General features: G+C 50.9%; 1 protein-coding gene and 1 long non-coding RNA gene across 2 annotated transcripts in view; one reads left to right on the top strand and one right to left on the bottom strand.

Moving 5' to 3' along the window:
- The window catches only part of LOC112472950, a 5967-nt gene extending 4476 nt beyond the window's left edge, over positions 1–1491 (top strand). The window contains exon 2 of the long non-coding RNA XR_003043860.1: positions 675–1491. This is a non-coding gene — a long non-coding RNA (uncharacterized LOC112472950). The remainder of the gene's footprint in view (positions 1–674) is intronic.
- Positions 1492–4281: 2790 nt separating this feature from the next.
- Positions 4282–11529, bottom strand: TENT5B (terminal nucleotidyltransferase 5B). The gene is made up of 2 exons (XM_006924374.3): positions 11066–11529; positions 4282–6412 (listed from the first exon to the last, which is right to left on the bottom strand). The coding sequence occupies exons 1-2, from the start codon at positions 11327–11329 to the stop codon at positions 5390–5392; spliced, it is 1287 nt and encodes a 428-aa protein (XP_006924436.1). The 5' UTR covers positions 11330–11529; the 3' UTR covers positions 4282–5389.
- Positions 11530–15542: the final 4013 nt, after the last annotated feature.

Raw genomic sequence — 15542 nt, 5'->3', positions numbered from 1 at the left:
GCCTCTTCTGGCCCAGATAGTTAGTTCTCTCTCACGCTGTCTTTCTTTCTGTCTGTCTGTCTCTCTCATGTCGTCTCTCTCCCTCTCTGTCTCTCTCTCTCTCTCTCTCTCTCTCTCTCTCTCTCTCTCTCTCTCTCTCTCTCTCTCCCTCTCTCTCTCTCTGTGTGTGTGTGTGTGTTTTGAGGAGCTAGCATCTGAATATTAAATGAGAAATCACACGAAGTGCCTAGCACAGAGGGGAGATCTGTAAATATATAATAGAGCCCCATCTGCGGACAGAGCCCCCAGGCAGTGTGAGCCTTTGCTTCTCCAGAGCATCACCATATCAGGAATCCTTGGAACGGTTCCCCTCTACCCCCACCACAGGCCCTGGGGAACTCCATAAGGGGAGAGGTGGAGGAAGGGGTAGGCTTTTCATCCCAGGAACATTCCATTCCAGCTGCTCAGACCAGTGAGGATCCCAGCCAAGGACAAAGGCCCAAGGGAATCTCTGCTTACCCCAGGAGCCCCCACCCATCCAGGGTGGGAGCCAGTGGAGCCCAGTTCCACAATATTGACCCTGCACCTTCTCTGCACAATGGCCCCTCTTAAAGAGGTCCTCGTGGAAGCATTTGGGTGGGGCTGAGTGGCTGTGGGAAAGAGGTAATTAAAGCTCTTGAAATTATTTTCTCCAGCTCCTCCCAGCTCCTCAGAGCCTCCACTCTATGGATCTGAACTGGATTCTGCTCCTTCCTTGGACACCTCCTTCAGGAAGACTTCTCCAGTGGACCCTAAACAACCTTGAGCCCTCCTCACTTCACAGGAGCCCTTCGCTTACAGTGGCAAGGGGCTGGATTCTGGGGAAGTCGCCTGTATTATTAATTTCTTTGAGTGTGCCGCATTTGACTTCGGCTTACGCTGTACAATTGGAAATGTTACAACAGGTCCATGAGACACCATGGGATTATTTGAGAGTACAGCAAACATTTCCAATGTGAAGGTGAAAAGGATTTCTTTCAAAAATATAGTCATCATTGTTAAACGAGTCACGGTGCAGCTTGGTAGCGGCCATTGCTTCTCAGTCTAACAGGGCGAAGACCTGTTTGAGGGAAAATGGTCTGAGAAATCCCTGTCTCCCTCATTCACTGTCCTTGCCCTCTCCCTGTGGGCTGGATTCTGGGGAAGTCGCCTGTATTATTAATTTCTTTGAGTGTGCCACATTTGACTTTGGCTTACGCCTGTGTGCCTGTGGCCCCTCACAAAGGTCATTGTCTCTGGCTCCTGGGGAGACACACCTATTTCTCAGAAAGAGGTGGTGGCCACATAAGAACTCTCAGCAAAGTTTTAAATGAGAAAAGGAACCACACTTATTCAAACACCTGATAATAGAGAGAAGGGGGCCACCTTTACTCACACACAACCTGGAACTTGTAGAATTCTGCAGAATGTATATTGAGTCAGTCCTTTGATTCATACATTCAGGAAGAATAAATGTCAATAATGTGAGACAAATGCGCGTGGTTTTGAGGTTTACTTTGCAAGTGTCCTTGCTTTCTTTGTGCGTGTCTGTCACAGCTCTTTAAGTTGGCAGTTCCTTGAGCAGATTCTGTTTAGTTTCGTTTGGCAGTCTTGGGCCTGTTGACTGGTTTTGCAGACTGATTTCTCCCTTGACCTGGCTCAAAGCTGACCCTCTCCAGGAAGTCTTCCCCCAATTAAGGATATAATGAGGAAGCTAGGGGGTGGGAAGGCACATGCGAGACCGTGTGACCTAGAGGGAAGGAGGTTGTGCATGTTTGTGGTAACATGGCAGCATGATGACTGTGCTGGTAACTGTATGGGCCTGTTTGTCAGTCAGGGTTCCAGCAGGAGACAGAGCACTCAAACTGGGAAGAGATTTAGAAGGGACTATTTCCAAAGGCGTGAGCTTAAGACACTAGCAAGAGATGGTGCAGCTCTCTGGGGTTAGCGCCAGTGGGAAGCCTTTACAACTCCTGGCGGAAGCGGGATGGGGAGGGGGAGGGGCAAGAGACCTAGAGAGTACAGCAGTGGGAGAGGGCCCTTGACAGGAGCAGTGGCCTTTGAGAGATGTAGCCAACCATGGCAACCTAGTGGGGAGGGAGCAGAGGAATAAACATCCCATTCTCCAATTTCCTGCTGGGTCCTCTCATTGGCCAAACCCAACAGGAAGGCAGGGAACAAGGGAGCCATTGATGCAGAGTCCTTAAATGTCATCCTCCCCAGGGCACAGAGCAGGGAAAAGGGTGGAGAGTGGGGCTGGAGGGGCCAAGACATCGTCTTCCTCAACGTTTGCAGTAATAATCCTTCCAGCTCTGGAGTCCCACCTGCTGTGTGTAAGGGCTGGGTGGACTGGTTTTTGGAGAGCCATGTGGAGTTGGGAGTGGGGGATGGGGCTTTCCTGCCTCAGCCTTCCCTTCTCTGGCTCTGATTCCTAGTTCTTGATTTCTGCCTGTCCTGGCATCTTCGATGGCTATAGGAATTGTCCATAAAAGAACAATGCCAGCCACTGAGTCAGTGTTTTTCTTACACCTGGAAACACACCAAACATACCCACAGGCATGCCTGTTGTCGTCATAGGCCTCTGACTTAATCACCACAAGCCATGGCTGTTGTCACATGCATATCAAGAAAATTTACATCTTGACACACTGCTACACTCTAAGTCATAGCAATATAAACTCACTCCATCACATGCCAAACATGCTTTGTCACATAATACGTACAGGAGACATACTGACACTCGTCATGGGAAATCAGTGTAGGGGCAGGGTGGTGCAGGGGTTAATAGCAGTGGCTCTGGAGTCAGACAAACCTCTCTGGCCTCTCTGGTATCAGTTCCCTGGTCTTTAAAATGGAGATAATCCTTGCTCTTCTAATTGTTGCAAGGGTGAAATGAGAGTAATAATGGGGAAGACCTTATTGTCCTGGCCTGGAGTAGAGCACTCCAGAAATGGTAGCTGTTACTGGGAACTCCCATCTCTCTGCTGCTTCTCATGCCCATGCAGGTTGCATACTGGCACTGGAGCACAGGCGCCTGCACAGGCGTGTGCCCTCCCAGAGTCACACCTGCCCGGAGCAAGTTCCCTTTGCCCGGACATTTCCCCAGACGTTTGCATGGCTTGCTTCCCACTACTTTTAAATCTGTTCAGTCAAATGTCATCCTTTCAATGAGGTCCACCCTGACTTCTTTTAAAAATGGTAAACCCCAGCTATTTTAATCTCTTACCTGCTACGTATATTTTTGAGCATTGCCGAACTTCTAAGACCATTGAGCAGGTAAGGTTACTGGACTTACCCAGGTGACCTGGGGTCTGCTCTGTGGCCTTGTCTACTCCATTCTAATGTAATCTAAATGAGGGCAGGGATCTTGGCCTTTGGTTTGCTGACTTATTCCCAACCCCTTGATGGTAGCTGGCTCACTCTGGGCTGAATGCAGGTATACACATGTATCATGGGTTCTTGGCTTTCTCACCCTCAAAAACAAACACAACTAGGTGAAGCCAGCTCCCTACTCCAACAAGCTAAGCCTGTGTGCTTACCCTGCGAGTATCCCTGACGTCCAAATCAGGAGCTGGGACAAACTTAGTCCCTCCCAGGACCCTAGTTGGGTGGACATGGTTGGAGAAAAGTTAGGGGGCTATTTTCAGTCATCAGGCAAAGAAAGCCTTTCCATTCACCCTTCCAGCCATTTTGAGCCCAGCAGGGACCTATTGAGCCGGTGAGTTGGCTGGACTCACCCACCTGGGGCTTCCTCTGTGGCCTTGTTTTTCCACCCTGGCTGAAACCATCAAAGCCACCACTTCAGAGGCTACCAGTGAAGCTGAATGTGTTAAGGGCTTTGCAATCCCTGGATCAAAGAAGCTGAGTAAACAGCGGGCAGGGCAGCGTCCAGGCCAGTGACTGGCTAATGCCTCGAGGGAACAAGGGAACGGCTCCCTGAGTGCTTGACATTTCCTCTCAGACAGCCTGGCATGGCCCCAGGTGGGTTTGGAAAGGAGACACCTGCCCTTCTAGGAGATCTGCTTAGAATGAGCTGGAGTGTGCTCATCAGAGGGAGCCAGAGGATTGAGGGAACCTCTCCAGGGTCGGAACGCGAAACCCGGGTTCTGGCTTTGGGGGACTTCTGGGGTCTCTGCCACTACTGGAGGGGTCTCCAGTCTAGATTCACCCGCTTGTTCTCCACCTGCTTCCTGGGAAGGGAGAGTGTAGGGTGGGCAGAGATGGTGTCAAGCAGTCCCGAGCACCAGAGTATGAGGCCAAGTCCAGGATCATCAGGACTCTAGGTAGGAAATACTGAAATATTTATTCTTTAACAAGAGACTTGCTAAGGCAATGGGCAGGTGCAAGTCACACATTTAGATATGAGCTCCTAGCACAATTGTCAAACTGGGGCTGGTGTTGAGAGGAGGGGCATTCCCCCAGCCACAGCCCAGGACTCAGACACCCCCACCCCTTGTCCCCTCCCACAATATAAGCCAGACTCAGGCTGCGAGAGGCAGCTACAGCCATCACAGCCATGGAAGGTCGATCTCCCAGGAGAAAGCGTGGTGCTAAGCTCAGTGTAGACAATCTTTATTGGCAGGTGTTAAAAGTGCAAAATAGTAACAGGAGGTGGGGCATGGTTCTCCTCCAGGTGAGGACCCTGCTACCAGGCCAGCGGGGTGGGAGCACTTGACTGTGGCCACTTCAGGCCCCACGCCCTCTGAAGAACAAGCTCCCAGGCAGGAGATCTCCTCATGACATGGTGGAAGGGAGCAACACCCTAGAAGGGTCACGGGCTGTGTCCCACCCCAGGCCACTTGGCTCCTGCCCACCACAAACCTTGACAGCTTGGGTTAGGAGTATTAGGGGACTGAGCCAAACATATCCCTCTCCAAACTCAGGCATCTGCCTCATGCCTCAGTTTCCCCTCTCCCAGTGATTAGCCAGGTTGGACTACCAGGCCTGGTTAGTGGCCCAGCCTGACCTAAAGTGACTAGTTCCCATAACATATCATATTTAGCCATTGTGTGGGCTGCAGGCCCTCAGAGGCTGCTGGGATCACCGTGGGCTGGCCCTAGCCAAAAAGACTCTTTCTAGGCCACAGAAATCAACCCAAGATGGACATTTAGGCTATCACCTCAAACATGCTTTGTCTCCTGAAGGCAATTGACCCCCCAAGACAAATAGCTCTTGTACTCAACAATCATGCTGGTTTAAAATGTGGTGCAATAAGCAAAGGGTCCATCTGCCAAGAACCCCAGTTTGTCCCTAAGCCCATAGGGGCCTCACTTGGGAGAATCTGTGCGGGGCCACCTGGCACAGGCTGCCTGTCTCTGGTCATGTCCTCCACACACTCCTGGAGGCCCCACTCCATCCAGGAAGGCCCCATCTCATCTGGCCAAGGTCCGAGTCAGTTACAAGGCAGCCAGGTGGGATAGCAGGAGTGGGCCCGGGCCAGCAGAGGCTGCACAGGGGTCACGTAGTAATTGACGGTGGCAGGCACAACGCCGTCGGGGCCTGGAGGGCGCCAGGCCAGGGCTGCCGCAGCAGCCGGGCCTTGCTCAGCCAGTGCCTGGAGCGCCATTGTGGCAATGAGGTCCAGTGTCTGGCGGCGCTCGTGGCTCATCAGGCACACGGTGCTCTCATTGACCACACGGTGCAGCATCACCAGGCAGGCGTAGCGGCGGGCCAAGTCGGCCCCGCTGAAGTGGGCCTCCAGGTAGCGTTCTAGGGTGCGCTGCTGTTCTAGCAGGTCTGGGAAGTCAATGAAGAAGCGGGAGCACATGTAGCGTTGCAGGGCGCCTACATCAGTGCTGGGCTGAGGCCGGAAGCCCCGTACCAGGAGGTGGCAGTACTTGAGGAGGCCACCACCTCGGATCTCCTCGGGGCTGCGAGTGGCGATGACTCGGTGACGCAGGTGCTCCATGGCTTCGGCAAAGTCCCCGTACAGGCTCTCTCCTGTCACTGTTGGGTGGAAGGCCTCGGACATGGGTGTGGATGAGCACTGGCCAAAGAGCAGCAGGGAGTCCAGGATGATCTGGAAGGAGTCTACACTGAACTCGAATTGGCGCCTGACCGAATCCACAAACTTGAGCTCCATGTTTTTGCCACTCTTGTTGGACAATGAGATGAGGCTCCAGCGGTCTGTGTCCGTGCACACTTTCACCAGCTTCTGCACGTACGCCTCCTTCAGTGTCAGTGGCGTGATCTTGGCCCGGCTCACACCGGCTGGCAAGAAGTCCAACAGGCAGGCCAGCACCACCTCCTTGGTCAGCTGGAAGGATGCCTCGCTGGGCAGGTCCATGCAGAATACTAGGTCCAGGTCCTTATAGCCCAGGCCATTATCGGGGTGCAGCACGTGGCTTGCAGCTGAGCCGTGTAGCCGCACGCCATGCACGCGCAGTCCCCGTGCCTCCAGGCTGCTGCGGACAACCTGCAGATGGGACAGCAAGAGGGAGCGGTGTCAGGAGTCTGGGCCCCTGGGGTCCATTATGGGCTTCTCTGTAACAGTGCAGATGACATCAACCACTGTTGAACACTTATCAGCTGTCGTGCCTTTGGAAAGACATTTAACTCTCTAAGCCATGATTTCCTAACTTGGAGAATGGCCCATTTGGAGGAAAACCTCAGAAAGAATAGCAAACACAAGCATAGAATTTACTAAAAGCCAGGTCCTCATTTAAGCACTTTATATATTAGGATATAAACTCACATAATTCTCACAATAACCCTGTGAGGTAGGTACTATCATTCCTACTTTACAGATGGGAAAATGGAAGTTCAAAGGGGCTAGGCAACTTGCCCAAGGTCACATAGCTGGTGAATACAGAGCTGGGAATTAAACTTAGAGCCCATGTCTTAACCATTAGGCTATTCTACCTCTTTAAAACTGCAAGTAAAACACTTAGTTCTGTGCCAGGCATGATGCAAACTGCTCAAATGTGTTGGGAATATAATTGTCAATTCACACTTATTACTACATCATTCCTTACAATAATCCTATGTTTGAATATTACCATCCCAATTTACAGATAGGAGACCTGAAGCATAGAGAGGTCACGAAACATGTCCAAGGTTAGAAAGTGGCCAGGCGGAGACTAGAACTCAGATCAGTTGGATTCTCAAGTTCTTTTATGTTCTTTCGACTATGAGACACTCACTCAATCTTTACAAGGACCCACTAAGGCAAATATTATACTCGGTTTTGAGATGAAGAAACTGAGGCTTACAGTGGTAAAATATCTATGGTTCAGAGGGGAAGCCATTCAGAAATGGCAGAGCTGGAAGTTAAAACCCAGACCCTTTCTGCTCTTAGGAGAGGGGATGGGTCAAGATCTCAGGAAGCCCCCCAAACCAAGTTGGAAGAGATGTAGCGGACCCCACCGGTTGACACAGGAACATGACAGGTAAACCTACAAGTCATCTTGAACCTGCTCCTCTAGCATTTGTATAGGCCAGATGAAGGCACCTGCTTCCTTTGGATTCCAGAACCTGTCTCCCAGGGCCTAGGATGAGGTGGAGAGGAGAGAGGAGAGAGGAGCTGGGCTGTACACTCAATTTTCTCAGCAACCCGGAGTACTTTGTACACTATCCTGAAAGTGACCAGGCAGCATTCCTACCTACCCTGAGTGATTCTGCAACCCTTGCTGCCAAGTCAGCACCAGCCAGGCTGCCCTTCTTGCCTCCCAGGGAATTACTGCAAAGAATGCACCTAAGTGCTGAGGCGGCAAGCCACAGTGGGGCAATCTGAGGCGGGCGGCTCCCTCCAGGAAGGCTTCCGGGAGGAGGATCTTGACGAGGGGAAGGTACTGTCATGGCTATGGGTGGTAAGCAACTGGCCATCGGGAACTTGATGGGGGGAGGGGGGACAGCTGGGGGAGGGGAAAAGGAACGTTGATTAGGCACCTATTGAGTACCAGGCACTGGACCTTCTTACCAGAATCTATAGGGGTTAAGCCTTTATGATCTCCAAGGGATGGATGGGGACACCAAGGCTCACAGGAGTGAAGTAACCTGCCCAAGGTCAAGGAGAGGTGCCTTCATATCCAGGTACAGCTGACTCTAAAGTTCATCCTCTTTCTACCACGTTACTATCCCACGGTTCAGAAGGAGCCTAGATTAGAAACTAGGGTTCTAATCCTCTCCCACTTTCAAAATTTCACAGTGAGGCTGATCCTCTAGTCACCGAAGCCCAGGATGAGAGTAGTTGGGGAGCAGGAAGATTTGGGACGCCTTGGCCAGACAGACAGGGGAGGCTGGAGGAAAGGGGTCAGCTGCTGCGGTCCAGCCTGTGGGACTTCTAACCCACACCCTGGCAGCTGTGTCCATGTAGGCCGAGGAGAGAAATGGGCCAAAGACCTTGCCAGACATGCAGAGCAAACCAGCCCCTTCCCCAAGTCTCATTAGAGCTGACTAAACCTTATTCAGTGCCAGCTCCTGCTCCCAGGCTGATGCCCACTCCAGGGTATGGCATCTGGCCTGGTGAGTAGGTAGCAGTACCCTTGTTAAATCGCCTGCGTCAGGTTATGGGGCTGGCTGTTGTCTCTTTCCCAGGTATGACTATAGCCAGCTTGGCAGGCGGTCCCCAGATACTGCCACACCCAACGACTGCAGGGCAGCTCAGAACCTCCTGAATCAGACTTTCTAGCCATAGAGGGGGCAGTGGCTGCACCCTCTTTTCTCCTGTGCCAAGGCCCTCCCAAAAACACTCTGCTCCCAGGCCACTGCTGAGACCTGCAGGGAGACTGTAGGGGCTGCTAGCCAGCATGCTTATAAACCTTGCATTCGAAGCTGCCTAATGCAGGCCCTCTGGCTGCCCCTGGAGAGATCAGATTGTCTAATTCAATCCTCTGGGCCCAGCGAGAGCAAAGGACTTATCCAAGGTCACACAGCCAATAAATGGCTGAGCTTATAATTAGAACCAGGCCTCCCAGAGGGCAGGGGGCCTCCTACAGAAGAGTGGGTCCCTCTAGCCTAGGTTCAAACAAGAACAGCATTTCTACTTGCTCAGATTGCTGCTGCAGGTGAAACCTTGTGAGGTACAGAAGGAGAAAGATTCCAATTCTTATACTGTGGGGCAACTCAGCACTAGTGAGAAGCCCCAAGTCAACAAGCGGCACCCCCACCACACATTTCCCAACAGCCTGTGAAGCTGCCAGCTTCAGATTTCTGCCAGGAGATGGTCTTTCTTCCCTGTGGAGGCAATTGTAAAGGCCAGGTGAAGGCACCTGTTCCCTTTGGATTCTAGAACCAGAAAGGGTGTTGGAGAGCAGTCTAACCCATCCCCATTGAACAGATGGGGACACTGAGCCCAGCAGAGAGAAAAGATGATAGTCCAAACCCTGAAGTCAGATGTCCAAAACCTCCCAGTCCAGCTCTGAAGTCTCTGATGCCTCTCCCCACCAGAGCCAGCAGCTCTGTTTTGTCTCTGACCCTTGTCTAGGAAGACATTGTACTATTATCTATGATTATTGCATTGTAGAGTCACCTCCTATTGATCTGCAGTCTCCTCCACCTGGAAGGTAGGAGGCTGTGTCCCGGGCATATTCTGTGTCCTCGTGTCCTGAACAGGACTTGGCACCGAGCAGGCAGCAGTAAAGGCAGTTTGGACCATACTGATAAGAGCAGGGACTTACCCTCCAGAGCGCCCCTTGTGCCTGCAGAGGGGAGCTGCCACACTGTGCTCCCCCATCCTCTCTCCCCGTGCCTGGGACAACAGTCCTGGAGGCACAGCAGTTGGGGCCCTAAGGTTGACCTGACTTGACTGTCCTGGAGAGAAACTGGTTACCTAATTACCCCATGACAGCGGGCAGCAGAGGAATGCCTCTGTGAGGTGCCACTGGGCTGCAGATGAGTCAGCCCTGAGGTATCTGCCCCTACCCCCCCCCCATTCTTTGGGAGGGAGGGCAAGGTAAATCCCCCAGTGAGCATCCCTCCCCCACTGTGGAAGCTAAGGCAGCAGGGGGCAGGGGAATGACCTGCTTTACCTAACTTGGGGGCTACCTCCCAGGAAGAAAGTCCATCTGCTGGCAGAAATGCACAGAAATTGTGGCTGATTTCCTGGTTTGTTTGTTTTACCAGAAGACACCCTTAAGACCTAGAAGTTGAATCTTGGCTGCTGGGGAAGGGGTGGAAACACTTTGAACCTGCAGCAGCTGCTAATGGAAAGACCCCAAATTCTCTGGGTTTGATTTTCACCTCTTTAGGTAATCTTAGGCAGCTCACTGTCCCTCTTGGGACCTTAGCTTCCCCAGCTATAAAATGGGTACAACAATGACCATATTTTGGTGTTTCAGAGTATGATAGTGCCTGGGGCATACAGATGAAAGAGCAATTCGAGGGTTGCTGAGGGTCAGGTAAAGGGAAGAGGAAATCTGAGGAAGAAGAGAGGCTTTGCCAGAATTCTCTTCCTGGGCTCCTCAGGACAGAAATGGGGCTTGGAATGGGGGATGGCCTTTGCTTCCAATCGTGGGAAAGGGGAGAAACACCCAAACTGGACACCTGAGGTTGCCTTCCAGCATACCTGCATCAGGTCTGGTCTGGAGAGGGAGGCAGTTCTTGTCAGGATTTCTAGGCTTTTCCACCTAGCTAGGGGGACTCTTGAGCCAAGGGCTGTGGGAACATAGGACAGAGTCTGCCTCCAGAACCTTGAGAGGGAAGGGGTGAGGTGGTGAGGCCCAGGAATGATATTTGAGGATGAAAAGAACTATTTTGGACCCAGGCACGCACACCTACCCATTCAGGGCTGCCTGGCATTTTTTGTCCTTGCGGTAGGGACTATTCTTCCTCTGCCTCTGGGTCCCCCCTCATTCTCCTTCCCTCTCCAAGCCAGGGCTTGGGTGAATCGTCAGGGGAATCGCGGCTCCCCAGGTGCCCGGGACGGGAAAGCTAAGTGGGAAAGGACTATGAGGTGAAAGGGGGAGGGGTATGGTCTACTATCAATGCTGTGCGATTTTGTTACAGCCCCTGTCCCTCTCTGAGCCTCATTTTCCCTAGCTGTCCAGCAAATTGAATAAACTCCGGGTGCCTTTCGGCCACGAGAGCCTCAGGATAGCGACTCCGGGCCCCCCGCCCAGCGACCTCTCACCTGCACGATCTGCCGGGGCTGCACGCTCAGCGTAGGGAAATTGCCGCGCCCGTGAATGGGAATCGGCTCGCTCAGGAGCGCATCCAGCCGCTTCACCTGTGGCCAGCCCAGCCCACTCAGGTGCCGTCCGAGAGAGGCCGATGAGGCCTTCGGGTCGGGGCCGCCGCCTGCCTGGGCGGCCGTGGTCACCGCCGAGGCCGCAGCCGTCCCCACCTGCGTAGCCGTCCGGTCCGGGCTCTCAGCTTTGCTCTCCGACGGCATCATTAAGCCGGCCCCGGGGCCCCGACGGCAGAAATCGGGGGGTGGTTAAAGGAAGGAGGGCAGGGAGAGCAGCTGGGCCGGAGCCAAGGCTGGGGCGCGGCTGCAGGGACCGGACGGCAGCGACCAGAGAGGCAAACCCAGGGCACACCTGCAGCAGCGACGACCAACCGACCCTAAAGTCTGTCGCCCCGGGCCCAGCTGACTCTTATAGGCCGCGGGCGACTTGCCTATTGGTCCCAGCAGCTGTCATACAGCGGGAGCCGCTCCTCCTCTTGACGCCCCTGCCATTGGTCAACAGAGCTTTGCACGCGAGTCACTGGTCTCCAGGAAGATTTCGATTGGCTGGAAGGCTCGCCCCTGCCCCGCCCTCCTTTTCGGGCTGAATTCCCTCCTTTGGTCCTTAAAGAACTTCTGCTCACGGTGATTGGCCCGAGCGGAGCAGGGCTTGGACTTAAAGGGACTTGCGACCTCTAGCGGCAAGAGGGAGGGAAGTGACCAGTGGAGTTTGTAGTGGAGTTAGACCACTAAGAAATCCCAGGTTTTGTTTTTGTTTTTGTTTTCTGTCTATTTTTTGGCTCTAGAAGGAATTTAGTAAGCACCTGGCCTGGCCCTAGTCATCAGCTAGTTTTAGAAGCCCAGAGAGATTGTGCTGCTTGTTCAACCCCAATCAGCGCTCCTCCTGCTTTCCTGCAATCTTCCAGAGTCGAAGAAAAGTAGCAAACTCAGAGTAAACCGGGGTAGAAACTTTTTAACACACTGTTTTGATTAGTTCTTGCCAACCGCCCCCCACCCCCCGCCAGCCTCAATGTTCGCGTTCAGAGGAGGGGACACCTGCTCAGAGTGGGGACATGACTCCCCCAAGATTACACGGCGAACAAGTTGGGCTCTGGTGCAGACTCTGGGCCATAGGATCTGTGAGTGCATGCCCTTTCCACTACACTTGCGCAGACCCAGGACCTTTGTCCAACTGGAGAATGGAGAGAAGCCGAAGCTGGGGGTTTGGTCTTCTTGACCCAGCATCTCAGGACCTTCTACAGCTACGTCTGGCAGGAGCTTCCTGGGTGGCTGGTGGGAATCTTTCCTATCAGCATATTCTCATCCTTCTCAGGTCCTGTGTGTTATTAGGCAGGTCACACTATACCTCTCTAAGCTAATTTCCTCATCTGCCCCAAAGAATATACTCGATAAATATTTTTAAAATTTTGGTTTGATTACTTAGAGTTGGTCAAACATTTTCACATGTTCTATTGAAATAATATGTTTACATGTTTTTCTTTTCCATTTTACAGAGCCCAGAGGGATACAACTTATTGTTATTGTTACTTTTAATCTTTTGTTCTGATTTTAAATATATGTGCTTGTGGCAAAATTTCAGAAACTGAGTCTGTCTGATTCATCGCTGCAATATTCTCTCTTAAATATCATGCTCCTAACAATATAGTGAATTAAATATCAGTCTCTTAACACTACCATTCTGTAAGGCAGGCTGGGCAAGAGGTAATATGCCCAATATACAGAAGGAGAAGTCAAGACCTAGAAAAGATAAACTACATTCCAAGGTCACCAGCTTGCTTCTGATAAACCTAGGACTAGAACCCAGAAGACTGACTCTCAGACCAGAGCAGCCACTTCCTCTTCTTAGAGGCTCAGCTCAAACAAGACCCTGCCCTTGTCCCCTCCCTCCAGCTTGTCAGGATTCTGGGGCTTCCTCTGGCCCCCAGGGAGAGGAGCTGCTGCTTACTCCACACCTTGTCTGTGTGACTTTGGGCAAGTCCTCTGCACTATTTGATCTTCTCCTGAAAGATAAAAATATGGATAAGAAATCTCCTGCGACTGAGCCCAGAAGCTCCAAACCTTTGACCTCCATGCCCTGGTGGAGGCAAGAAAACTAACATTTATTGAATACCTGCTGCGCACTAGATCACGTTACGTACTAAAAATACGCCTAGAGATGCGAGATCATTACTCTCAATTTACAGATGAAGAAACCAAGGCTTAGAGAAGTCAAGTGAAATGCCTAAGGTTATACAACCACTAATTGGCAGTGTGGGACTCAAATCCAGGTCTCTTGACTCCAGAGACCTATTTTCCAACTGCTCCTCATGGAAGAGTTGGTATATATCACAGTCATGCTTGACACAGCTCTGGCACCACCCACAAGATCCATCCATCCATCCATCTATTTATTTATTCATTCCTCGACCAACACATATATACTAAGCCCTTACTATGTACCAGGTGATGGGCTAGGTTCTGAGATGATAGGCAAGGATCCTGCCCTTCTAGATTCTAGTATAGAAAGATAGTAGTCAAGTAAACAAACATATGACATTTCAGATAGTGCTAAGAAGCAAAACAAACAAACAAACGAACAAAAAAAATGCAAGGGAGAGAGCAACTGTGTGTGTATGAGTGTGAAGAGAGCTGTAACAAAAATGTGTGTGTGTGTGTGTGTGTGTGTGAGAGAGAGAGAGAGAGAGAGAGAGAGAGGAGAGAGAGAGAAATGGAGAGATCCATGTCTATCATTAAGTGATAATCACGGCTGCCCTTCTAGATTCTAGTATAGAAAGATAGTAGTCAAGTAAACAAACATATGACATTTCAGATAGTGCTAAGAAGCAAAACAAACAAACAAACGAACAAAAAAAATGCAAGGGAGAGAGCAACTTGTATTGTATGAGTGTGAAGAGAGCTGTAACAAAAATGTGTGTGTGTGTGTGTGTAAGAGAGAGAGAGAGAGAGAGAGAGAGAGAGAGAGAGAGAGAGAGAGAGAGGAGAGAGAGAGAAATGGAGACATCCATGTCCATCATTAAATGGTATAATCATGGAAGGCCTTCCTAATGAGGTGACGTTTCCATTGTGTCTACTGGATCCGCTTCTGCCCTATCTCCCCATATTTGTTCCTGAACAGTCAGGGCAGCAGAGAAGGTGCTAAGCTACGCATTCCTAGAACCCTGATGGCCCGAGCTGGGAAGTCTTTTGACACTCATTTTGTTCACTCTCTTTGTACTTTATAGACGAGAAAACGGGTCTAGAAAGCATGAGGGATTTTCCCCAGGGAGACTGGCTAGGTCTGGAACTACACAAGGGCAAGGCTTTATGGGGGTAGTCTGGTTTGTACCCACCCCACACACTTGAATTAAATTCTCTAAGGAAGGAAACATAGAGATCTATGTTTTCCTCTCTCCTTCCTTCTATCTGGGCTAGGAAGAGTAATTAACAAAATCACTCTTTCAGACACTTCTGTTCTCAAGCAAATTGGTTCAATGTTTGCCCAATTATAGGACCTGAATATTGCTGTGATGGGGGTGGGGGCGACTGGGGGATGCAGGAAGAGGAGAGAGAAGATGAGAGAGAGCAGGGGTGTCCTCAGTAGAGTTTTTCATTTTCACCAAACCAACTTTTAATTGTCCCAGTGAATGGAGGGAAATGGTACACCCTGTAGAGTCCAACTGGTTTTCAAATGTTATATATGAGCCTCTCTCCCTCTGTACAAATTTCCCATCTTAATTTTGACATTAATCGATTTTAAAAGGGAACTTACTCTCTGTGATAATTGAGTCTTATGACATAGATAAGTCACTTTTCCCTCGCTGGACTTGTTTTCTATTTTGTAAAATGGAGTGAAATAGGAGTTAGTCTATTCTATTCCCACCTTGTATGATTTGGGGTGGTGGGAAGGAAAAAAGTTTCCTTGGGAGAGTCTTGGTCCCTACATTGGCCCCTCCTCAGCTCTGGGATCCAGACAAGAACATTCTGGGATCAGGTCCCATTACCGAGCACCCTGAACCTGGAACCACACTAGTCACTTTCCAAACAGTTTCTCATCCAATTTTCAGAACATAACTTTTGGACACAGAAACGATCTCTCACTTTGCACGAGAGGAAACTGAGGCTCAGAAAAACTAATTTGTGTAGGGTCCCACAGTTAGAGAGAGGGGCTTCACATGTGGGTCTGGCTGAATCCCCAGCCCATGCCTTACCCAGGGCCCTGCCTCTGAGAATGACTTGGTTTGTTCAATTATTCACAGATGATCCTTCCTTATGGTGAGTCACTCATCCCCTACTACTATGGTTCTCGTCCTCCACCCTGCCTCAGCCCCTCACTGCCAAGGTAATTTCCTGGAGCTTGTCATCACCAATAATTGCACCCCTACCCAGCACAATTTCAATATCGAGTATCCCATGCTGCTAACACCACCTCCTGTCTTTCTTG

This window comes from Pteropus alecto, unplaced genomic scaffold (assembly GCF_000325575.1).
Source record: "Pteropus alecto unplaced genomic scaffold, ASM32557v1 scaffold39, whole genome shotgun sequence".
In the NCBI taxonomy this organism is placed as follows: domain Eukaryota; kingdom Metazoa; phylum Chordata; class Mammalia; order Chiroptera; family Pteropodidae; genus Pteropus; species Pteropus alecto.
The sequence above is the reverse complement of the archived record's forward strand: the minus strand, read 5'-3'. Positions and strand labels throughout refer to the sequence as shown.